At 50.2% G+C, this 24,142-nt stretch overlaps 2 protein-coding genes across 2 annotated transcripts; one reads left to right on the plus strand and one right to left on the minus strand.

Annotated features, from left to right (window-relative positions):
• Positions 1-267: 267 nt before the first annotated feature.
• On the minus strand, positions 268-4,898 carry si:ch211-141o9.10 (probable endonuclease 4). Its single transcript, XM_056577161.1, has 7 exons — positions 3,449-4,898; positions 3,149-3,358; positions 2,686-2,868; positions 2,009-2,140; positions 1,604-1,708; positions 1,247-1,376; positions 268-1,019 (listed from the first exon to the last, which is right to left on the minus strand). Exons 1-7 carry the CDS (start codon positions 3,744-3,746, stop codon positions 959-961), a joined length of 1,119 nt encoding a protein of 372 aa, XP_056433136.1. The 5' UTR covers positions 3,747-4,898; the 3' UTR covers positions 268-958.
• On the plus strand, positions 3,252-23,818 carry tnrc6ba (trinucleotide repeat containing adaptor 6Ba). Its single transcript, XM_056577192.1, has 24 exons — positions 3,252-4,197; positions 6,648-6,735; positions 7,225-7,246; positions 7,687-8,136; positions 8,279-9,958; positions 10,028-10,762; positions 10,805-11,623; positions 11,861-12,025; positions 12,324-12,577; positions 12,770-12,841; positions 13,269-13,469; positions 13,735-13,833; positions 14,047-14,175; positions 16,329-16,481; positions 16,931-17,077; positions 17,196-17,397; positions 17,759-17,926; positions 18,346-18,489; positions 18,606-18,749; positions 19,095-19,187; positions 19,749-19,958; positions 20,162-20,229; positions 20,399-20,538; positions 20,763-23,818. The coding sequence occupies exons 2-24, from the start codon at positions 6,679-6,681 to the stop codon at positions 21,304-21,306; spliced, it is 6,696 nt and encodes a 2,231-aa protein (XP_056433167.1). The 5' UTR covers positions 3,252-4,197; positions 6,648-6,678; the 3' UTR covers positions 21,307-23,818.
• Positions 23,819-24,142: the final 324 nt, after the last annotated feature.

Consider the following 24,142-nt stretch of genomic DNA (forward strand, 5'->3'; position numbering starts at 1 on the left):
TTACAAAAAGGGAATCCAGTCAGCCAATAGAGCTTATCTTTCGGTGCTGACATGATGCTGTTAAATCAATATCAAATTAGGATCCTTGGAGTGAGCAAGTCTCTTCTGAGATTCTCCTTCCTCTCTAATCAACCATGAACCACCTTTTTGTTGAGGACTTTAAATGTTTTAAGAGGGAAATTAATGGCACAGCATGAGGCTATTACTATTCACTAACACACTTTCAATTACAGGGAATTACAGGGAATTACAGGGCCAGTAGTCCATTACTGCCATTTCACTGAAGGTACATACTCAACACATTGGTTGCTACGGCGTTCTTTATTCAAATTGAACCTCATGCTGGCATGAGGTTGAATGTGATACATCCTTTAGTGTGGTTTTGGTGTGTGTTAATGTGTGGGTCTTACATGCTAATGTATGTCCCTGTGTCTGTGTGTGTGTGTATGTGTGTGTGTCTGTATGCGTCTGTGTGAAGTCCCCACATGAGTCAACAGCTGAAACAATTATCTGGTGTTCAACAGATGTGCCCTACAGAGTAGTGTGTGTTTTGTTTTTTGCTGGTGCTGATAACACATTAAATCAAGGCAAATAAACAAATGTCATTGAATTATCTTGAAAACCACATTACAGGTGCCCCAACAAAAGTCTAACATTTCAATTGATATTAACGCTGGTTTCAATAAAATTGAATAGTTCTGGGAGCCTGGAAATGCACATTCCTGCTCATCTACTGCCCCCAAGTGGTTGTTATAACAAATACCGAATACAAATAATGAATTAAACGTTGTCTGTCATTTCAGATTAGGTTTGCAAAAATATATATATCTATTAACAATCATAAACACCTATTTTTAGGGAACTTTCATCACGTGTCCTGAAAAGATCAACACATTCACCTGTGAGGTCATTCAGTCTTTATGGTCCCTATGACAACAACCATATCAGGGCTCTTCTTCTATTTGCTTTCAATGAGAGAGTAGAGCAGCTTGATCTGTTCGGCAAACTCAAACCCCGGCCTGTGGAGAGAGGTCAGACGTTAAAGTGCAATCGAAACCTGAAAGAAAAAAAAAGCATACTGATGCATGCTGAAAATGGCGACTATAGCATGCTAAAAAAGCTCCTTTCCATCTCAAAATCACAGAATACCAGAGGACGGAGGAGACGGCTACTAATCCATCCATTGTCTCCACATCAACTGCAGTTCACCCCCAACTTTGACCCTTGTGTCCAACAGTCCCCTCACCGTCCGGGCGTCTCTAGTATCAGAGGGATGTTGTCCAGTCTGGGCTCATTGACGATGTCCCGGAAGGCTGAGATTCCTATCTGACCCTTGCCGATGTCTTCATGACGGTCCAGGTGACAGCCAAGCTTACCTGGGCCAAACACACATAGTGAGGTTGGTTGGTGATACAAATGTGAAAATAGACGAATGGTAGAAGGAACTCTCATTTAGGATGGATGTGTGTGTGTGTGTGTGTGTGTGTGTGTGTGTGTGTGTGTGTGTGTGTGTGTGTGTGTGTGTGTGTGTGTGTGTGTGTGTGTGTGTGTGTGTGTGTGTGTGTGTGTGTGTGTGTGTGTGTGTGTGTGTGTGTGTGTGTACCTTTGGAGTCGTTGAGGTGGACGGCTCTGAGGTAGTGCAGTCCCACCTCTGTGTCAAACTGGTCCAACATGGCCGACACTCCTCCCACAGCCGCCAGGTCGTATCCTGGAACGTCCGACCGATTTCATCGTTATCAAGAAATTAACAGCCACAAAGTTGGTTTCTAACCTTCACTTGGAAGCTACAAATCATATGCAGGGTATTTCTGTACCCTTAAGTATTTCATAACTTATTCTGCCAAAAGATCCATCAAGGCAAATTTATTAATAAAGCGCTCCACACACACACACACACACACACACACACACACACACACACACACACACACACAAAGGTCATTCAGAGTACTTAACACAGGCAGAGATCCCGTTTTAAGGAGGTGTCATGTGGATCAGACTGACGAACCGGCTGCGAAGGCGTGGCAGGTGTCCAGACAGACGCCCACCCGGCTCTGGTCCTGGACCCGCTCTATGATGCTCCTCAGCTCAGAGAACTGACCCCCCACCGTGTGGCCCTGGCCACACATGTTCTCCAGCACTGAGGTCATAGGATGAGGGAACAGGCATTTAGAGGGGTGGATCAAATAATTAACTGGACCCCCTTGCGCCAAATATACACCTACTCAATATGGCACGTATCTATGTCATGGATGATTTATATTCAATGTATGTCACCACATTTTGTCACAATGGATTAACGCCACTCTTCAATTTAAAAACAGTAACTTCATGGCAGCAATGTTGTCTCCTGTCCATATACACATGAACTAACTCGCCAATTCAGGTTCATACTCCCTTTCAAATCATTCAATGGGAGATTTAATGTCATTATAAAATGCCAATTTGGATTAAACCTAGGTATTATATTCAAATACAAATGTATTCTAATTCTTCAATCAATCATCAATGGGAAATTTGTTGTTGGGTGGGCTGTATAGTGTCTGTCGGACGATGCTGTTTGTGAGTTCTTCTGAGAACTGGCTTGCATAGATTCATTGGCCACACTGGGCCACTGACTGGATTGTGAAGTTTGGGAGGGAAAACATCATTATATAGCGGAGGATACAAGTGACACCAGCCTACCGGTGACCACAGCAGGAACCTGGCGGTGGGCGTGGTCGACGGCCCCAGCTATCCTCTGGATGCACTGATCGGTGGTGATGGTGCCCAGGGAGGAGCCGGGGTGGAAGTTGTAGAGGCTGAGGCCCAGAGCCCTGCAGCGGCCCAGCTCATCCACCAGCATGGCCTGGCTCTTCTCATAAACATCTGGGAGGAACCATGGATCACACTGATTGATGAGATGGCAGCATGAGCCGGTTATAGTCATCGTGGTTATAGGGAGTTTGATGTCAATTTATTTTTTTATAATGTATATTACTTAGGACAGATGATCCTTGTTGTCCTTGTTTAGGCTGAAGTCAATCAATTTAGATATTAATGGAAATTGTAAGATGATAGGATAATACGATATATTTAATAATACAGAGGGAACTAAAATACATTTTATTTTTTTTGGGTTCGTTTTTTTGTTGCATTTTCTACAAACCATCTTTAGGAGATCCACAGTTCATGAGGTAAGAGCCGTGTGGTAGAATGTGCGCAGGGTCGAACCCCTGTTGAGCGCAGAGCTCCTTGAACTTCCCCGCCGCTGACAGGTCGAGGGCAGGCCTCTTCCACGACCGCTGGGAACCCAGGAACAGGGCGAAACTATGTCCTCCCATTTCTGTGCAGCTTTCCACCGATTTCCATATCCCACCTAGATCGGCAGAGTAGATGACAGTACAACGATGTAAATGTGTAAATGAATGTCTGTTATTTATGACGACTGACGTCACCGTGAACCTACCTTGTATGCCAACGTGCGCTCCGATGTATTTATTACTCGGATGGCTCTGCCTTTGCCGTTTGGTTGGACTACCCTCGGCCCGTCTCTTTGCATCGGGCTTAACTGTTGCTGTCGAGTTCTCTCCTTCTGTCCCCGATTCCAATGAATCCTCCACTTTACTTTTCTTTGCGGCTCTCTTTTTTGGTGCCATGCTTTGATTTTTATAATACACTTTCCGTACAGCAGCTATCGCAACTGGTAAAATATGTAATTGGAAATTCTGATGAATAATATAATTGAACGCAACGGACGGGATCATGTGGAAAAGCAGAAATCAGCCAACGCGTTTGATTTAAGTGCGATTTTAAAAAGTTAGTGAAGGTCAAAATAGCGCCTTTCTTGCATCCCTGCTGACAGCGGACAGCCAGTCAGAGCCCGTCCACGCAGCTGCTACGAGCTGCCGATTGGAGACACTTCATGCTGAGCAGCAAAATGGCCGATCGTCAACCGACTGACTTCACAGCGCTTTGAAATTTACATTCTTCTGCACATTAGGTTTACATTATAACAACGCTAGTACTTATTTACAAAAAAGGATTAAGCTTATACGTAGTCTAGTTCACTATCCGCCACTTACTTGATGTATCTGCTCAGGCGTGGCTGATCTTGTAGCCGCGACGAATGCCTCAAAAAGCTAAGAAAAAAATCGCACTGAAGCACTTTAGCCAGCTAGCTAGCACGCTAGCTGATCTTCATATGTGATTCCTGTGGTGAGTAACGACACATGCATGCCATTTAGATGCTTCACGGTGTCATGTCTGTTTCATTCTCGTAAATTGCATGGATAGTCTTGACCTGACGCATGATTACCGTTTTATGTGGATGCCGTTGCAAACCTAAAAGGCTAGTGCGTAAGGCAAGAAAAGCTAATGCAGTTGACCAGCGGTGCTAATGTCAGTAATGTTGCTAACGTAGCGAGCTAAAGCTGAAATAACATGGGGCCATTTAGGCAGTTGCACATATGCTAGCTGGATTTTCATCACAATCGCGACAAACTGCACTCGTATTTCAATAGTGTATTTACGAGCACAACAGCCGTGCGGTGTTTATATTTTGTGCGACGAAGGGGGATTCGTTCGCCGTCTCAAGTCTAGATGTCAGTTATGCTAAGCTAGTAACCAATTTGCAGAGCTAGCTGGTTAACTAAACCGGTGCAGCTGTTGGGGATCCTGTTGCTCTTTTCATCCTGCACGGGTAGGAAGCGGTTCTGGTTCAAATCTCGTCGTTAGTATATTCTCGGGCGTTAACGGTATTTTTCGGGGCACGTCGACGGACAGGCGACTGCTCCTGCTTGATCTGCGCGAGCGCCCGTCAACCTTTTATAATGATGCCATCATCATACAGCCATTGCAAGCTCGTACTGGTTATCTGTATCGAAATAACAAGCACATATCAATGACGGTTAACGTGCTTACTGCAGTATTTGAAGGTTCGGCCGGTGTAATAAAAAAAAAAAGTGAGGCCATCAAATTTGGTTGCCCTAGGGGTCGCTGTTAAACGCATCATGGTATGATACACAGGTGAGGGGATGCTAATCCCCTCTGATTTGGTTATGGGATCATAACTTATAATTGGATTAACGTTATAGCACGTTGAGTCATTTATGTACGATATGATCGCATATTTTGGCCCATGCCTTATCAGATTTGCGGATCACAGACCTGTGTTCAATTGCCTTTCAATGAAAACCCCTTATTGGAAGTAGTAGTTTCACCTGTTGTGTTGACAATGGGGGTGAATTTGACAACAAGGCATTCCTGTATGTCTTTGCATGAAACAGTTGTAAAAAAGCAGATTTTCACTGTTTTCTTCAAAGTAAGACGATTTTTCTATTCTCATTGTAAGCCAAACAAAACAGTCAATAATTGGTCTCACTCCAATCCAAATAGTGACTCATGAGATGCAACACAGGGGCGCATGTTAATTTAATGAAGCGTAGGGGTTGGAATTGTAAAAAGAAAAGCAGCGTTTATATTGTGAAGAATGTCAGACACGCATATTACTCGTTTTAGTATCTTGAGTATTGGTTTTGAAGAGTTGAATGGGATAAGCTGGATCAGAGTTTGAATCGCTCTTATATGGCTCCATATATGCTTGTTCTACCCACACGTCTTGCAAGTGTCTTGGCTCTAGACCTTAAAGGCTGAACCGTCTTGTCAAGTTTACAGCCTTCATCAACTGCCAGGACATGTTGAAGTACACCAATTCTTTGTTCCGACCAGCCTACTCTTGGCTCTACAATATACCATTCTTCCAACTAAATAGGGAAGGAAGAAAAATTACATACTGATTGCTCAGTAATAGTCTCTCTGCTACGCTAAACGGCCCTTATTCAGAAACGTTTTCTACGTTTAGGAGAGGGAGATCGTTTCTAAAGTTAAGCTACCCTCCGATGCTTTGTAACAGTCCGACGGTTCAAACATGTTTTGGTTCTTAAGGCAATTATTTAATGAATCGTATAGTCTTAGAATGTGTCTTAAAATTTTGGAGAATCGAGTCCAAGTTCTTTCCAACCTTAAACTTTCTGTGGTCCTCTGATAAGTTCTCCACTTGTTTATAATTTGTCCACCAAATGATTGGAGCTAAATGTTCATCCTTTCCATTTGAAATGTATAGTGCTAATGTCCTTGTTACCTTTTAGATGAGATGCTGAAACCTTATAAAGTTAAGACCTCCCATGCGACAACAAAGAATGTGGCTACAGAATTACTGATATAAAGATATCAACTACATCAGTCAATTATTGTTAACACTGTCAATACAAAATTATCTCCTAAATGTTTCAGACTTTGAATTCAGCTTCCAGACATTGCTGTCTTAGACCACAAAATTGATCTTCATCTGTTGACTACAGCTGGAGACTTTCTTTCCTCCTGCTGTGTCCTTCAGTCACATAATACCAGTTCTTCTATTGTATTCATTCAGCACGAGATACTGAACAGTACCAAAATATATTATATAATGGCAGTCACATTATGATATCTTTAATTATGATTATTTAGTTGATGGATTAATTTGATTTTCCGGTCCTTTTTCTTTTGAGTTAATATCTTGGGATGCCTCCTGCCATAGTCATCCCTGTTCGATGTGCTGTAGGGATGGGTGTTGCACAGCCTTTCTATGTCATTGAACCAGATCTAATCGTTTGTTTCCATTTCAGAAAGGGATATCAGGACAGGAGGTCGTAGTTCATGGAAGACAAGAAAAGGAAGAAAGACGACAAAAGGAAAAGGGAAACCTCTCAGAAGGTATGCTCGAAAAATAAGAAATATAATATTACTGGGCCAGGCTAGTTTAGTGTTGAGGGTTGTCGGACTTGAAGACGATGCTCTTGAACAGTCTATCTCAAGGCACTGCAAGTCACTAAGTAGTAGCATATTGCCATGTTTAATCTTTAACAACTGCATGTAATATCATACGAAGATGTAGCCCAGCTAATCAAAAGCAAAATGTTTTCCTCCTGCTCAGAAGTAAATACAGAGTATAGTCTCTGTTATGATCAGCATACTTTCTTTTACGTCATTAATGAAGCCAATCTTTCTCACGGTCTTACTTGGGGACCCTTGTGTTTTACTTTTAACTGTCTCATTCTTGAATTACTCCCTATTGGCACTAGCAACATATAGTTCTCCCTTCTATATGCAGAACAATGTAGACATGAAAATATTATTTAAATATTATTATTTATGTGTGAATCTACCGTTTTTTAAAGGCGCTTGTTTTTTTGTGTTTCACAGGTTGCAGAGCAAAAAAACAAAGGTAAGAACATGTCGACATGTTTAGCATAAGTGCATGTGGTGTCCGGATGGGCTCGTCGGTCACTATCTTGGCATGCTATTGACAATCGATTGGTTTTAGCTCTTGAACCAGTGGTCAAAGCTAGTCAACTTCCTTCCTCATGAAGGAACAAGTACTGCACAGACGGATGTGCAAGGATTCAAAGCATGGCATACAGTAGGGATAACTAGCAGGGTTTTCTGCCCTCTAGTGGTCAGAATTTGTTTAATGCCTCATTTATCTCGATTCATCACATCCTAATGCAGTATCAGCTTAGTTATGCAATATTTCTTTCTTACTATGGTTTTTGGACACATCCTGTACTAGTTGAACTAGGAATCAAACATTCAGAATCTAAAAGTGAACAGACAAGAGTAACTTATCCTTCCAGATGTCAACAACTCCCCTGTGCTTCCCCGCAGTGTCAGACGTGAACAAGCCGGTGTCGTCGCAGCCTCCGGCCGCCCCGAGCAGCTCTGCCTCCCCCAGCCCTGGATCCACCCCCTCGGCCTCGCCCTCCCCAGCTGCCCCGAGTCCTGGCAGCGCCACCGCCCCGGCCCAGGCCGCCAACAATGCCAAGCGCCCGGTGGTGGCCAACGGACAGCCCCCCTCCTCTGCCGGTGCCCCTGGGCCCCCTGGGAACGCCGGGGCCGCAGCCCCGCAGCAGCAGCAGCGCTACATGCCGCGAGAGGTGCCACCTAGATTCCGCTGCCAACAGGACCACAAAGTGCTACTGAAGAGGGGCCAGCCGCCACTGTCCTCCATGCTGCTGGGGGGAGGAGGAGGTGGAGGTGGAGGAGGAGGAGGAGGAGGTGGTGGTGTGGGAGTTGGTGGTGGTGAAGGCCCCAATGCAAACATGGCTGCTGCTTCAGGTGTGTGTCCGGGAAGGTTGTTCCGCAGCATCGCATGTGTATAATGTAGTCTGTAAAAAATAATATTGTATAGGTGGACGTGATTTTGTTTTTAAACCAGATCTTTATTCTTACAAGTTGGACTTTGTGGTTTTGTTTGTAGATTCCAGTGCAGCTGCAGTGTCTCTGTCCCTCAACTCATCAGTCGCTGCTTCAACTACTACTTCTAATTATGCAAATTCTATGTGGGGGACAGGCTCTGGAAGCCAGACCTCCGCTCAGGGCAGGGTGATTGTGGACGGGAACAACCTGGAAGAGTGGCCCAGCATCGCCAGCGGTGACGGCGGCGGCGGCGGTGGCGGCGGCGGCGGGGGATCCTCGGCCGGCCTGTCTGTCGGCGGCGGCGGCAACAACAACAACAACAACGGAATGCTTGTGAAAAGCAGCATCAGTGCCTCTGGTAGCCAGCCCCCACCCAGCTCCTCGTTCCCTTTGCCCAATGAATGTATGCAGTCGTCCGGCGGTGTGGCGTGGGGGTCGGCTGCCCCCCAGGGTCCGCTGGGAGGAGGTGCTCCGGTGGCGGCTGGGGGGCCTCTGCTGCAACCGCCTTCCTCTCTTTCCAAAGCCCCCGCTGCACCAGGGAGCCATGACGCCGCCGGCCCCCTAGAGGGCAGCAGTGGGATTCCAGGTGCCAACTTCAACCCAAATGCCAACCCTTCGGCCTGGCCTGCCTTGGTGCAGCAGGACGGCACCCCCGCCGCGGGGGAAGGGGGGCAGTCTTCCCTCAATCACCCAGGTCCCAGTGGGTCTCTGTCTGCCAACAGCACCGCCCCCCTCGGCCCCGGGCTGGGGCCGGGCGGCGTGGTCGGGGTGCTGGGGGGTCACCCACCTTTATCTGTGAATCAATCAAACGCCCATCAGCACCAACTTCACCAAATGCAATCCAGAGACAGAGAGACGGGTGGGGGGGGGAAGTGGGAGGGTGGATCAGTAGGACCAAAAATGGCCGCCGGGGAGCGGGCGGGCGGTGTGGACTGTGAGGCGGGGGGGGCGGGGCTCGGCGGCAGGGGAGACCCCGGCCTCGCCTCCTCGTGGAGGGGCCAGCCTCCTTACCCCGCCGCCGTCTCCAAAACGGGTGCCTCAAGGACTGACGAGTGGGAGGGCGGCGGAGGAGGAGGAGGAGGAGGGGCCTTCGGGGCCGCCGACGGGGACAACGGCACCTCGGGGTGGGGGTTCCAGGGTTCCGCGAGCGGGGCCGGCGCGTGGGGCGCGGCCGGCAGCGCGGGGGAGAGCAGCAGCAGCAGCAGCGTGCAAGCCTCTGCGGCATCTCAGGGAGGGTGGGGCTCGAGTGGCGCCGCGGCCGGAGAGAGGGCGGTGGCGGCGGGCGGCGACTGGGGCGGTGGCGGCGGCGGCGGCGGCTCTGCTGCTGTGGTCGGAGCCAATCCAGGAGGGGAGGGGCAGGGCGGAGCCTGCGGCAGTAATGGCAGCAGTAGCGGGAGCAGCGCCGGAGGGGCCCCGCCCCCCACCTCGGCCTGCTCCCCCACGGCGCCCGCCATGAGCAGAGCTTGGGACAATCAGAGGGGGGAGGCCGGCGAGACCGGGGACTGGGGAGGGGGCCAGGGGGGGCGGGGGGGGTCCTCGTCGAGTGGCGGGAATTCCAGGAGCGGGAGTGGACCTCACGGCGGCCACTCGCGGGCCCACCGCCCGGCACCAAACGCCGAGGCTGCCTTACAGAACCTGCTCAGCCGCTCGGACCTGGACCCCCGGGTGCTGTCCAACACGGGCTGGGGCCAGACGCAGATCCGGCAGAACACGTCCTGGGACCTCGACGCGGAGGGGAAACGTGTTGCGGCAGGAGGAGCAGCAGCAGCAGCAGCAGGGGGAGGAGGAGGGGGGGGAGGAGGAGGGGGAGGGAGCAGCAGAAGCGGCTCCTCGTCCTCGTCGTCATCCAAACACCAACAATCCAGTATAAGTTCTTCGTCGTCTTCTCAGTATTCTGCTGGGCCGGGGGCCGTGGCCGCGGACTCGATGGGCCCCGGGGTCAACCCGTCTGCGGGCTCCTCGGGGGAGGGCTGGGAGAGCAGCAACAGTAGCAGTAGCGGAGCCTCGGCGTCCGGGAGGGGGCAACCGCCCCCCCCAGGCCCACACATGAGGAATCCCGGCGTCTCACAATCTAGCGCCATGAGCGCGCCCATGGGAGCGGGGGGGATGGGGAGCATGCATAGCCAGCAGGGGAAGCCCACAGGCTGGGGGGGTGGTGGTGGTGGGAGAGGCATGGGGGCCGGGGAAGGCCAAGGAGCCAAAGGTTGGGGAAATGAGGAGTGGAGAGGCAATAGAGGAGGAGGTGGTGGTGGTGGAGGAGGAGGTGGTGGTGGTGGTGGTGGTTGGGGTGATCGTGGTGATCAGGGTCAACAGGGTACCCCTGCCAGTGGAGGCTGGGGTGAGAGCCAGGAGGAGAAAGGCGGAGGCTGGAGGGAGATGGGTAGGGACGGAGAAGGAGGAAGAGGCGGTGGCGGTGGCGGTGGGTGGGGTTCAGGGCAGAGGGGTGGGGGTGGTGGAGGAGGTGAGGAATGGGGAGAGCCCAAATCTAACAGTGGCGGTGGAGGCGGCGGCGGATGGGGGGAGGAAAGGAAGGACATTGGAGGAGGCGGCACTGGAGGAGGAGGAGGGGGAGGAGGGCGAGTATCAGGATCAGGCGGGGATTCAGATGTAGGAACATGGGGGAGCTGGGACGAGGCTGGCCCCCGTAGAACCTGGGGGGGGGGTGGTGGAGGTGGAGGAGACGCGGGGCCCAACAAGCCCCACCAAAGCTGGAGTGGAGGGAACGTGGGAGGAAACAAAATGCACCAGATGCCAAACAGCCAGTCGGGCGCCATCAAGGGCCCGGCGGCACCACTGCAACAGCAACAATCACAGCCGCGCAATCAGCAGCAGCAGCAGCCGCCGCCGCCGCAGCACGCTCTGGACCAGGGGGCTATGCAAGGAGGCTGGGGGCGACAGCCTGCCTCCCAAGCCCAGAATCAGAACCAAAGCTCAGGCTGGACCTCGGGGCCCATGCCCAGTGGCCCCGCTGGAGGTGGAGAAAGAGGAGGAGGAGGAGGAGTTGGTGGAGGCTCGGAGCCCAGTGGCTGGGAGGAGCCTTCGCCGCAGTCCATCAGCAGGAAGAACGAGATCGACGACGGCACGTCGGCGTGGGGAGATCCGACCAATTACAATTACAAGCCGGTCAACCTGTGGGATAAGAACAGTGCACCTGCGGGCCAACCGCCGCCACCAGCGGCACACGGCACGGGGCCTGGCCCAGCTCAGGCCCAGCAGCAGCAACAACTTCAACAGCAGCAGCAGCAACAACAGCAGCAGCAACAACAACAACAACAACAACATCAACAGCAGCAGCCACCGCAGCAGGGACCTCCAGTACAGCAGCAGCCCGCTAGACAAGCTGCAGCGCCGGCTGGGAATAGGGACATGAACCCTGGTCACGGGTCCGGGAAAGTTACAAATATCGGTAAGAGCTTTGTTTAAATTTTGTGTTTTAATTTGAATTGAAGTTAATGTTCTGTCTGCCATACCAATAGCATTTCCAAAAACGGCCCTACCTATTATTCCTGCTGAATTTACAACTTGTACAATTCATATTCCAACATCATGGCAAACGTTTGCATCATCATCATTGTCAAGTTAAGTAAGGATATTAGGCCAGGGAGACGACCACATCATTCCAACGCGTTGGCCTTCCTCCCAGGTCCGTCCGGCTGGGGGAGCACGTCACCCAACAGCCCCCCTGTGGACAACGGTACGGCCGCCTGGGGGAAGACCACAGAGGCCCCGGCTACCTGGGGTGACCCTGGGGAGACGGCAGCCAAGACTTCGGGCTGGGGAAACCCCTCTGCCAACCCCGTCAAACCTGGTGAGGGAGCACTGCCGCCTGACTCGTCCGTGCTGCGGGGGTTTCGTGCAGCTATGTTTTGGGAAACGGCTCTCTTTATATGCTCATAGGACACTTGGCTGATGGTCGTGGTTTCTAGTTCAGGAAGTGATTCTGGTTTTAAATCGTAACATTAGTGAATCTGCAGACTGCTCGGCAGTATATCTAGCCCGCTTGCATAAACACCAGCATTTCGCACTGACTCACTCTCCCCCCCCCCCCCCCCCCCCCCACCTCTGTCTCTCACTCTCTTTGTCGTCCTTTCTCCCTCTCTCTGCAGGTGTAAAGTCTATGCAAGATGGATGGGGGGAAGGAGAGAGCTCTGTGGCGGCCACCAGACACTCCAGTTGGGAGGATGAGGAAGATGGTGGACGTGGCGGCGGCGGCGGCGGTGGTGGTGGTGGTGGTGGTGGTGGTGGTGGTGGAGGGGGTATGTGGGACAACACCGGCTCCCAGGGAAGCGGCTCCTCCTGGGGCCAGGGAAGCAACGGTGGCTGGGGCCAGGGTCACGCCCCCAAGAAACCCAGCAACAAGGTGGGGTATTCTTTGGGACGCATGGGGAACGCCTGTGGCGCTTTGGGGCTGCTTGTTGTCGTTTGGCCTGCCGTGTGACCTTGACCACATGGACTCGATGTATGGCGCGGTTTAAAACGTTGTTTTTTGGTACTTTGTACGGTTGTGTGAGATACATTTGAGTGCTCATATGTTCTCCCTACCGACCCTCAGGGGCCAATGAAGGGGCCAGGCGACTCCTGGATGAACCCCATCAACAGACAGTTCTCCAACATGGGGTTGCTGGTAAGATTCCCCGATCCCTCAGGCGCACTGATTCGCTGAAGTTACAATGAACCCAAAATCACCCTCCCTTGGGAAATTATGTTTCATGAAATTGAATTAAGGGAGTATCCATTCCAAAATGTAAGGTACTCATTGGATGGATGCTGAGGTTGAACAGCACTAAATTTCATTAAATTCAGATTTCCAACCAATCCCATGGTGTATACATAAGAATTATGTACCACGGATCTCGTCTAATTAAGCATTGCGACATCAAAACTATTTAACCAAATGAACAGATAGATTTTCGTGTAGCAATGCGTCGGCGTAGAGTAACATTAAAGCCCATTGGATTTGTGTGGCGGGTATCCTTCCCTAGTTTGGAGAATCCTCCACTCACTCAGCGGCCCGTGCTTCATACTGACCCTTCCTCTGCCCTCCCTCACAGGGGGAGGACCCCAGCGGCCGCAACATGGACCTCGCCCCCGGGCCCGGCCCGGACAAGAAGATGGAGGCGGAGAAGCGGGCCATGGGCATGAGCGACTACAACGGGGACATGCGGAAAGGCGGGCGCGGAGGGCCCATATCCTACCGGTCGCCCGGCCCCAAGGACGTGGGGCCCTCAGATCCCGGATCCTACTACGACAAGGTAGGCCGTCTCTGGGAGAGCTGCTCCACGTCCCTGTCTCCCCTCTTGTCTCTTCTTGTCTGTTTAGTTCACTTAACTCTTGTTGTCTTGTATGTGCTCTCCTTTCTCATCTCCATATCTGTACCCTCTCCCTCCCTCCCTCCCTCTCTTGTCCTTAACTCCTCCTCCCTTTCCTGCCCATTCTCTTCCTTCTTTCACCCAAACCCACGCCCCCACCCATCACTCAAATTGGGCCGCTCCCATTGGCTTGTCTCTGACCAATCAGGACGGTTACCTTGGGGACGAGGGTCATGGCTCTCTATACTCTCCGCCCACTGTCTTCAAGTCCCACCCCCTCTACAACCACACTATCCCCCTTAGACAAGTAAGATCCCAGTTTGTCTTGTTTTGTGTGTCGGGCATCACCGTTGTCAATGTGGCGCCGTCGCCACTCGCATTAGCGGCCGTAACTTTCCTTTCAATCATAATGTAATCCTGCCAAACCAGCCCTGCATAGTTTTGTTGTGTGTCAGTCAGTGTGTTCGGGCTTCAATCTCCTTGATTACATTTCTTGCATGTTTCTGCGTTCCGATCTCAGGGCAGTCACAACATGTTTGGCCTTGCCGGAGGGGGCGTGGCCCAGTCCAGGCACCAACCCAGCGTGCCGCCCATTAACCCTTCCCCAGGGATACGAGCGCAAGTGCCTCATCAGTTCCTGTCACCACAGGTTTCTGCCCCTTTATCACTGCCCCTTTATCACTGTGTTGCTTGTCTTGCACACTTGGCTGCACATATTTCCTATACAAATACTCAGAATGCTATTGAATGTGTGTGCCCCAACTGAGTCCAAGGGAGGAAACTTAGCGGAAGATATTGTCACATAAATGGCCTGCATAGCCAGGACATTGTTGTAAGATAGACTCCAGCAGCTGTTTGCACCAGCAGAACGCAAGGTCCCACTTAGGCTAAGGTGAACGTAAATTGAAAAATTACACACAGTTGCACCAAGCAGATAGTTTTGACGTTGCACTAAGTTATAAACTGTATTTTACACCTCCCCTCTAGCTAGTTTAACTTCCATTCTAACGATAAAGACCGGTAAATACGTTAAAATATTTAAATACAAAAGATGGCTATTCGTTTTGAGCAATGGTAAGAGGAGTTTCAATGCGGTTTGCGTAGTGAACGGATTGTCTGTGACCGTATCGATCCATTTCATCATCGTGATGATGTAGATTTATGTGCGCAATTTCGGTTTTGCTGGGCGGAATTATCTAGGATAACCGCCCGGCCTTCTTGACAACGACCTGCAGCACAACACAAACCGAAATTCGGCTCCAAGTCCAGCAATGTAATTGTGTTTGGCTCTGAGATATTTTGCCACTGGGTCTTTTCAAAACCTAGTTGGTGAATCGGTCCATGTGCAAGTCTACTGTCTGCAGAGCGGTTCGAGCTGTGGCACTCGCTAGATCGGATTAAGCCTCATCCCGTTTTTGCTACTCGAAAGGACCGTGTCAATTATCCGAACGTACATGGCCTTTAAGAGATCGGATAATGGCCGGAGCATGGCTGAATCCGCTAACCCAGGTGGCGCTCTAGCCCTTTCAACAAGTGGTTATGGAGCCACTTCGGTTGACCTCTACGTCACGGCAACAACAAACGCAGGCTGCGTTCGAAGAGATGTTTTTAGTAGACAGCTGTCGGTTCACTTCGGGTCCAAGTCATTTCTCCGACGCTCCATTGTTCCGACCTCTTGGTCCTCCTCCCGCTGCTCCGCCGCCGGAGGAGTCCGCATACGACCGAGAGGTCGGAACAATGGAGCGTCGGAGAAATTACATGGGCCCGAAGTGGACTGAGCGCTGTCCCGCATACGGCAACAATCCCTTTCGCCTCCATGTAGCGTTTCAATCTTGACTTCAGAGTCAAAGCCAAAATTCTTATCCGATCTCGCTTGTCCATTCATGTACCGATTTCTGTCCGAAGTAGATCGGGTAAAGGTGTTTACATGCATTTTAAAATTCTTATTAGTTTCTTCATCCTATGATGAGTCTGCATGTAAACACACTATGCAGATATCTGAACACGTTTTCGCTTCCCTGTACAGCCTGCAGAACTAAATCTTGTCAGTCAACAATATTATCAGATCGTGGGTTTCCCAAATGTGACAGGCTGTGCAATTTTGCAGAATTTGGCAGTTAATTCCGTTAATACCTTCTTCATGTGTCTTACCTCCTTAAGAGATAAAATAAAAAACAACTCCAGCCCACGTTCAAACCAATATTCTAGAGCTATTCCATACAATGCATAGCCAGGCAGAGGCTAACTCAGACAAAAACTCATGACACTCACACAACGAATAGCATACAAAGCAGCAATGAGCTGCAATTTATTATAAAATCTGCCATCAAACTGCTTAACTTCACGCCAGTACCGCCCAACTCAAATTTTAGAGAATGAAACGACTGTCAAACTGTTTTGTTTGTCCTCTCATTTGGGTGCTAACGCATCCTCACTCGGATAAGGTGGAAACTTGCCGGTACTTCCTGTTTACAATGTTGGCTTAAGTTATGGTGGTGCAACCAAAATTTAGAATACCTTTTTTAGTTTGATACTAGCTACGTCGCGCGAAGGGTTAAGGTGAACTTTACACCCAAACTTCTTATCGGCTTTAAGTTCTGCTGGTGCAACGGACTGCAGGTGTTGTGCACGCTCAGATGTATCACGATACTGCTGGTATCACTGGGAGTCAAACAACTGCTACTTGGGGCCGTATTGGGGATCATGAAGTTTTGGACAATCACAACCGGTGATCATATGTTCACGCGCTAACGTGTGTATGTGTGTGTGTGTGTGTGTGTGTGTGTGTGTGTGCCCATCCAGGTGCCAGGCTCTATGCTGAAGCAAATGCCGCCTCCCAGCGGGGTTGTAGGAGGTGTGTCGGGGGCCGGGGGAGGCGTGTTCCCCCCTCAGCTGTCCCCCCAGCAGATTGCCATGCTCAGCAGCATCTACCCCCCCCACATCCAGTTCCAGCTGGTGAGAGCCCCACCCGGTGCCGGCATAATGGGCGATACGTTGCAGTGCTTAAAGAAAAATCAGATAACGCTTTGATAATACAAAGTTAGTTTATTTTAGACTGCCATTGACGTGAGTAGATTATGTGTCATTATTCAGTAAATTTGTATTGCTGTTTGACGAACATTCACAAATTGGTTGTCTCAGAGTTAGTGGAATGTGCAACGTAAAAGGAAAGCCAAGCGTTCATTTTTTGGATTATTTTCATATAGATGTTCGAAGCGGAAGTCAAAGCAGTTGCATCGCCACCATGTGTATTTCCGACCACTTCCTTTCACACACTATTTTTTTTCCTTCTCTCTCCCTCTCTACGTCTCGTCATTTTTCTCCTTTTCATTTTATTTTGGCCCCCTTCCGTTGTCTCGGTCTCCCTCGTGTCCTTCCTTCCTTCTTTGCATCCTTTCCTTAAGGCCTACCAGCTCCTTCTCCAGCAGCAGCAGCAACAGCAACAGCAGCAGCAGCAGCAGCAGCAGCAGCAGCAGACACCCCAGCAGCAGCTGCTCCAGAACCAGAGGAAGTTCCCCCAGAACGTCCGCCAGCAGGCCGACCCACAGCAGGTCCGTTGTGCATCCCGGACGGAAAATTCAGGCTTACATTCTCCTTATTTTTTTAAGAACATAACGATGTGTTTTATCTGTGTTTTAACCTGACTTGTTGTTGTGTTTTCCCGTCCAGCTGGCCAGGATCATGGCCGTGCTCCGTCAGCAGCAGCAGCAGCAACAAGTCGGGGTTCTTGGGGGTGGCTCCAAGCTGTCCCCCTCCCACCTCGGCGTGGGAGTGGGCGGCCCTAAGCTCCCTGGCGTGGAGTCTCTGGGCCACGGCGGGCTGGGTGGCTCGGTGGCCGACATGCACCCCAAGACCCACGGGGGCTACTCTGGTGAGTGGCGGCCCAGCCTCGCAGGCGCACGCAGAAATAAGGCCTTGCAACGCTGTGTGTATATCATTCATTTCCATAGTAATGTAGTCGCGCTTTCATCCAAAGCGCCCAGACAGTGAAGTGAGATTCAAAGCATTGAGGAGCAGGTAGAGGATAGGCGTCTCTCTCAATGGACGCTGGGGAGCCAGGCTAGAACCTTATCACTTTTGACAGGCGACAGGTGACCACAACACTACCCCTAATACCAGGCTTGGCAGAATCTGATTTTCCTGACATGATTTCCGTTGACATAACGGCTCCCCCTCTCTTCTGCCCACCGCCTCTCTCTACCCGCTCCGTCGCTCTCCCTCCCCGCCGACAGGGTTTGGCTCTGGGGTCAACCTGTCTGGCCTGGACATCGGGGGCTCTGGGATGGGCGGACACGGGGGGATGAAGGACATGGGGGGCCAGCAGTCTCGCTTCAAGTGGATGATGGAGGGCCACTCGCCACCCGACTCGGTCACTCCCGAGAGCATGCTCCACAAAAATGGTAGGTTACCAGTCCCTCCAGAAAAACGTGGCATTTCTTTGTGATTGATGCGGCCAAAAATCCTTGCTTATGCGGCACGTTTTCTTAAAAATTGCGATGAAGTATGCGGCATATTTATGCAATTTTATGGGATGAAATTGCGGGGACTTGCGAAAAATGCAGCTTTCCGATGACATTCACGTCGCGTACTTACGTCACTTCATAACGTTCCCATGGCAACAGGGGAAATGGCTGCTCTTGTGTGAAGTAAACGCAACTTTTCAACACTTTCTGCTAAGATAGGGTACACTATTTACAGCCAGTTAGAGTAAAGAGAACCCTCTTCTTGAATTTCTTTAATTCTGAGCGTCCCCCGCCTTCTGACCTGGAGGAGCTCAATCTTACACATCGCACCTTTTAACTCTGTCTGCGTCTCCCAGGTCCTGTTACCCCTATGAAGATGCCCGGGGGCTCCCCTTACTCCCAGTACGACATGGGCGGAGACCCCCTAGGGGACAACTGGCATCGTACCCCTGGCAACAAGATGGCATCCAAGCCTGCCTCCACCACCAGCTGGCCTCCAGGTAAAGGCCTCGGGGCACTGTGGCGCCGCCCACGATTGGTCGTTTTGTTAACTCCCAGGATTTAGGCGTGCATGTGTGACCACCGTCAGCCAATCGCATCTCTCATCCCCCTGCAGAGTTCCAGCCCGGCGTACCCTGGAAGGGAATCGACCGGGTTGACCCAGAGTCTGACCCCTACATGACCCCGGGGAGCATGATGGGCAACGCCAGCTCCCCGAACCTCAACGACTCGGACCACCAGTTGCTACAAGATAATGCAGGTGAGTGCCCCAGATGGACCTCCCCCGGTGGGGTGACTGGGTCTCAACCACGAGGTAGTCTATTTTGAAAGCGGCCTTTGCCTTCTGATCTTTGATCTGTACTCAAGACTTTCCATTAGCTCTGCATGGGATTATCTTCCCGCCATTATTAGTCTATCTATTATTGGGTTTGAATTGAATCACTGCAAAGCAAATCTGCACAAATTTGAAACAAATACAGGTGCAAAAATGGGAGGCATAGAAATTGTGCTCGAGGGGAAAATATAATTGAGTTGGTGGTGGTTACATCATATTTGTGGTGATTTGTTGATGTTGGCCTAACTTGGATGATTTTGTGTTGTACAGATTCTACCCCTTCCCTGAACACCTTGCTGCCTTCACCTGGTGCCTGGCCTTACAGTGCCTCAGACAGCCCCCTCAACAACGCACATAATTCAGGTAACTCACACACCACTCAACTGTGGGCCTGGGAGTAGGGTATCACTCGGTGCATGAAATGGTAAAAGCTAAACTTTCATTTGGTGTTATCTTAAAGCCTGTGTTTCGTACAATTTGCAAGAAATGTCTAGCTCCAGTAATGCTGAAAAAACATAAACACCTCATTCCCTCTCCCGACTCTCTCCAAACCCCGCCTCTCATTCTCTCTCCAAGCAGGGGCGGGGTTTTGGCTTAAGGAACATGACATGGTATTTCTCTACACTGCTGCAGCGGAACAATTAACCTAGTTCCCTGTAGCCTTAAGGTTACGGTCGATAAATACGGACAGACTGAATCCTGTATGTTGAAAAACACTGGCAGTGCACGCTACAAAGACAGTCTGTGTAGCTGGTGAAAACCCCCACTCTGCCTGCGTGACTACGTGTGTGTAGTCCGTGTTCCAGCCCGCGTTTCAGCCGTTTGTTGTTTACATGACGGAATGTGTTTTACACAACATGCATATTTAAGGCAAGATATATAAAAAAAAATGTTGCCTCAACTTTGATAAATTCTCCTTTTCAGTAAAGTACACAGATTACAAGGCCAGCTGGCCCCCAGAGCCCATTGGACACAACAAACCCTGGAAAGCTGGGAGCCGCAGCAGCCAGCTCAACCAGAACCAGCTGTCCCGCCCACCGCCTGGCCTAGCCAGTCAGAAGCAGGCGATGCCTTCGCCCTGGTCCGGGGGAGCCCCGCGGTTGTCTGCCAGGGGTTGGAGCTCGGGCAGCAGCGGTAAGTCCTCCACACTCTTCCCCCACGTGTACCAAGAGACTAAAGCTTGTCAGGTTTCCAACTGTACGCTAAAGAGCCAGGCTTGGCCGGCTTACCTAGCCTGGATGCAACACAGAGAAATTAAAAAGGTCTTTCTCTACATTTGTTTGATTTACTTTTAATTTCCCTCGCCTCTGACCTTTCCTTTCCCCTCCCCTCCTCAGCGTCCACATGGAGTGACGGCAGTGCACGAGGAAGCTGCTGGTTGGTGCTCAGTAATCTCACGCCACAGGTACACGTACACACACAAACGTCCACTGTCCGCTTACACAATAACATGGGTAAACTGGAAAAGTACTTCAGATGTTTGAGTGGGCCACTTTAAGAGTCCCGGTAAGGACATGCATTCAGGCGCCACGGTCTTGATTGTTTTTTGTTTGTGTTCCATCTCGTCCCTCCAGATCGACGGCTCCACCCTGAGGACCATCTGCATGCAGCACGGCCCCCTGCTGACCTTTCACCTGGGCTTGACCCACGGCACGGCCCTGATCCGCTACAGCTCCAAACAGGAAGCGGCCAAGGCCCAGAGCGCGCTCCACATGTGAGTCACGGCGACGCCCCCCCACTCCTGACACAAAGTCTCCTCAAGATGAGAAGCTTTGACACAAGAGCTGCCTTTATACATGAACAAAATACAAGCTAAATACACAAACAAACGCCGCTATATTAAAGACAGTGCAAACGCATGCTTGACAAATGCATACGGACCTCGTGTTTTTGGTCTTTCGATGGAAAGCAGCCCCTGAGCGATGTGTCCCTCCCTAGGTGTGTCCTGGGCAACACCACCATCCTGGCGGAGTTTGTGAGTGAGGAGGAGGTGGCCCGCTACATTGCACATTCCCAGGCAGGAGGAGGAGGAGGCGGCAGCGGGGGGGGAGGAGCGGTCGGCTCCTCTGGCTCGGGCCCCATCGGGTCTTCCTCCATGGGGGGCAGCAGTAACGGCGAGAGAGGCGGAGGATTAGAAGGAGGATCTGCCCCGGGCGGAGGCTCGGGAGGCGGGAACGGAGGCCCCGGGGCCCCTGGCTCCGGGTGGCAGAGCCTCGACGGTACAGGCAGCTCACAAGACCCACCGGCCCCCCAGGGGCCCGGCCTGGGCATGTTCGCGCCCTGGAGCACCAACGGGACGGTGGTGGGCGGCGGCGGTGGCGGCGGCATGGAGAGCGGGCGGCAGGGTCTCTGGGGGGGCATGGGCGGGTCAGGGTACTCCAGTGGCAGCCTGTGGGCCTCCCCGGCCATGGACGACCGGCACCAGATGGGGAGCCCGGCCGCACTGCTGCCAGGGGACCTGCTAGGGGGAGGCGGTGACTGATACACTCACACACGTATACACAAACATGCGTACACACAGATTCAACCCTTGGTGTAACTTAAAGGTTTGTGAATTTGTAATTTATTCACATGAATGGATAACATTGAATTCCAACTACACTGGCCACTGATGTGCAGATACACTGTCTCTATCGCACACAAAAACAAACACACACATACACACACACACACACTTATGTACACACACACACAAACGTTTATGCACAAGTTAATTTCCACATACATCTACCCGCTTTACCTTTAAAATGAAGACGTCAAACTATCAAAACTTGAAGCTGAAAATGGTATATATATCTATATAAAAAAAAAAGGTCCTTCCATACGGGCGGGAGAGAGACGACTGGATAGCGCTTCTCTCCTACATGCCGCTGCCGCCATCTCCATCCAGACAGAGAGAGAGAGAGAGAGCCCACCACTCAGGCATGTGCTCCACGGAACGACTCCAGCCACGAGTCGCCTGTGAACAAGTTCAGCTCGAGCTGTTTTTAGTGTGCCACAAAATGTTTTGTATTACTATTTAATGGTTGAATCTCCACGACAACAGGAAAAAAAAAAAAAGATTACACAACTTGCGGACTGAGCCTTCGTAGATCTGGGTTTTTGGCGTGCCTGCGAGTTTTCTTCCCTAGCCCCTGCCCCGCCCCGCCCCGCCCCACCCCGCATCCCTACCCCCGAGTTTTTAAGCCGGAGAGCTAGAAAGAAAAAGGAATAAAAAGGAGGTAGGGGTGGGGACCAGAGTTTGGGGGTGGTGGGCGGGGTCTCATAGGAACATCAGCAGTACGCGACAGTGGCTGCGGCTTCCCCCACCCCCATCCCCCTTAACCAATGCTGCAGCAGCATTTATGCTAGGTACACACATACACACATCTACCTTGGTTGAGATGGATGGCATCGCCATGGCACCCAGGGTACAAAAACAAACAAAAAAAACATTAGCCAAACTTGCACTGTTGATGGCTCTGGGTACCGCGGGGACCCGTCGTGTGGAACTCCTTCCATTTGTTGTTGTTTGGTGTTTCTTTTGTTGTTTTAAATGGACCCAGAACTACACACAGCGACATCGCTACTACTCAGACCTTTCCAGTGGGAGGTGATTTAAAATCAACAGAGGCCTTGGTCAATGTCCCAGAACCCTTCCAACCCTAGTACCCGCATCCCCCCCCCCCACCCTCCCCTCCCCTCCCCGACTATGAGATGAACCGTGTCAGGTCATTTGCATTCTCACCAGTAACACTGCTCTTAAAAAAAAAAAAAAAAAAAAAGTTGACAAGCTTAATTTTTATTTCCTGCTAAGCGTGTTGTCCATTTGTTTATCGTTTTAAGACGTAAAATAACATTGTGGAATCCGAACCCCCCTCCTCCCCACACCCCTTACCTATCCCCCACTTTTTCTTTGTCCCCCCCCCCTCTTAAAACACTGACCTCATAGGGTTACGTCGCCACCTAGTCTGTCACGTGAAGCGCCGTAACATTGGCACTACTTCATGTCACTTAATTTGTTCTGTTTTTTAGCAGTTTATTTTTTGTTTTTTGTCAAGGTTATGTTCTGTTTTCTTTTGGTGTCCAAATGCAATAAAGAATGTGTTTGATTTATTATTTCATTTTTTGTCTTCATTAAGAAGCAACCAATTTGAAGGCATTTGTACGGAGATGCCCGGATGCGTACCCACACCGAGCTGAGCTGGAAAAAGGTGTTTTATAGACACGTTTAAGACGTTACCTTATGTTTTGTTATTATTTTCTTTGTTTTTATTTTATGTATCAATTTAAATTAAGTCTGTCTTTGTTATCACTCCTGTTGAGGATCTTTTTGTTTATCTCAGATGTTACAAAAAGGAAAGGAAATTATTTAAAGCAGAAAAGAACAAGATAATAAAGGTTGAATTCAAGCCTGTGGTTGTTGGGTCATTGATTAATCATTTGTGAATTTCGAATCCCCATTCGATACCTTTTCGTTTCTTTAATAGCAACAACTTGCGAAACTGCATGCTTTTTGCAGTATTTTTTTAATCCAAGATATTCAAATTGATTGGTCATTAAATGTTATACTCATTCAAATTTTGGTGTTGGAGGGGGCTGAGGCATGTTTGATAGTTCTGGCAGAAACAGGACAAACTGATGCAGCAATGTTTGGTGACAAGACACTAGTTGGTGAGTTGTAGAGGAAAAACATTGAAGGTTTGCAGTCATTTGTTAATGTGTTATGAGATAACACGACAAATGTAAAATTTTAATTCAAAGTAATTTTAGTGCATTGTTCTTCAATCTGCTTCACCTGTATTTAGTGCGTGTTTCTCAACGCAACGTTCAGCCGACCCTTTAGTTCTCGTCGCATGTGGAGTAGGAGATTCTGATGTACTGGTGGCTGGGCGGGTTCCAATGAGGGTCCCTGGCCAGGGCTACTTCCTGCGTGCCCAACGCGTGCCTGGACCTCCATGGCCTGGACCAATCGGGCATCACTGGAGCACAGAACAATGAGGTAATCAAGTCAACACACCTTTGAGAAAGGGGTTATTCATGAATTGCTCTTGGAGACCATTGGTAAAAAAAACATTTCCTTCCTTCCTTCCTTGCTAGGCTTGGATGTAACACTGGCCTTATCCAAATGCATTGACATTGTTTTTAATCAGAACAAATAGTGGGTGTTAAGCAGCACCTTGCTTTTAGGATTCCCTCAGCGGCTGATATTTATTCTATCCTGTAATTGTAAAGCAGTACCAACTCCCCATCAGGGAGAAAAGCTTGAGTTTAGGCCTATATGTGGGTGGAAACCGGGTGACTTATCAATAATACTTAATTTAGTTTGTATTTACGTT

This window comes from Gadus chalcogrammus, chromosome 18 (genome assembly GCF_026213295.1).
Source record: "Gadus chalcogrammus isolate NIFS_2021 chromosome 18, NIFS_Gcha_1.0, whole genome shotgun sequence".
NCBI lineage: Eukaryota > Metazoa > Chordata > Actinopteri > Gadiformes > Gadidae > Gadus > Gadus chalcogrammus.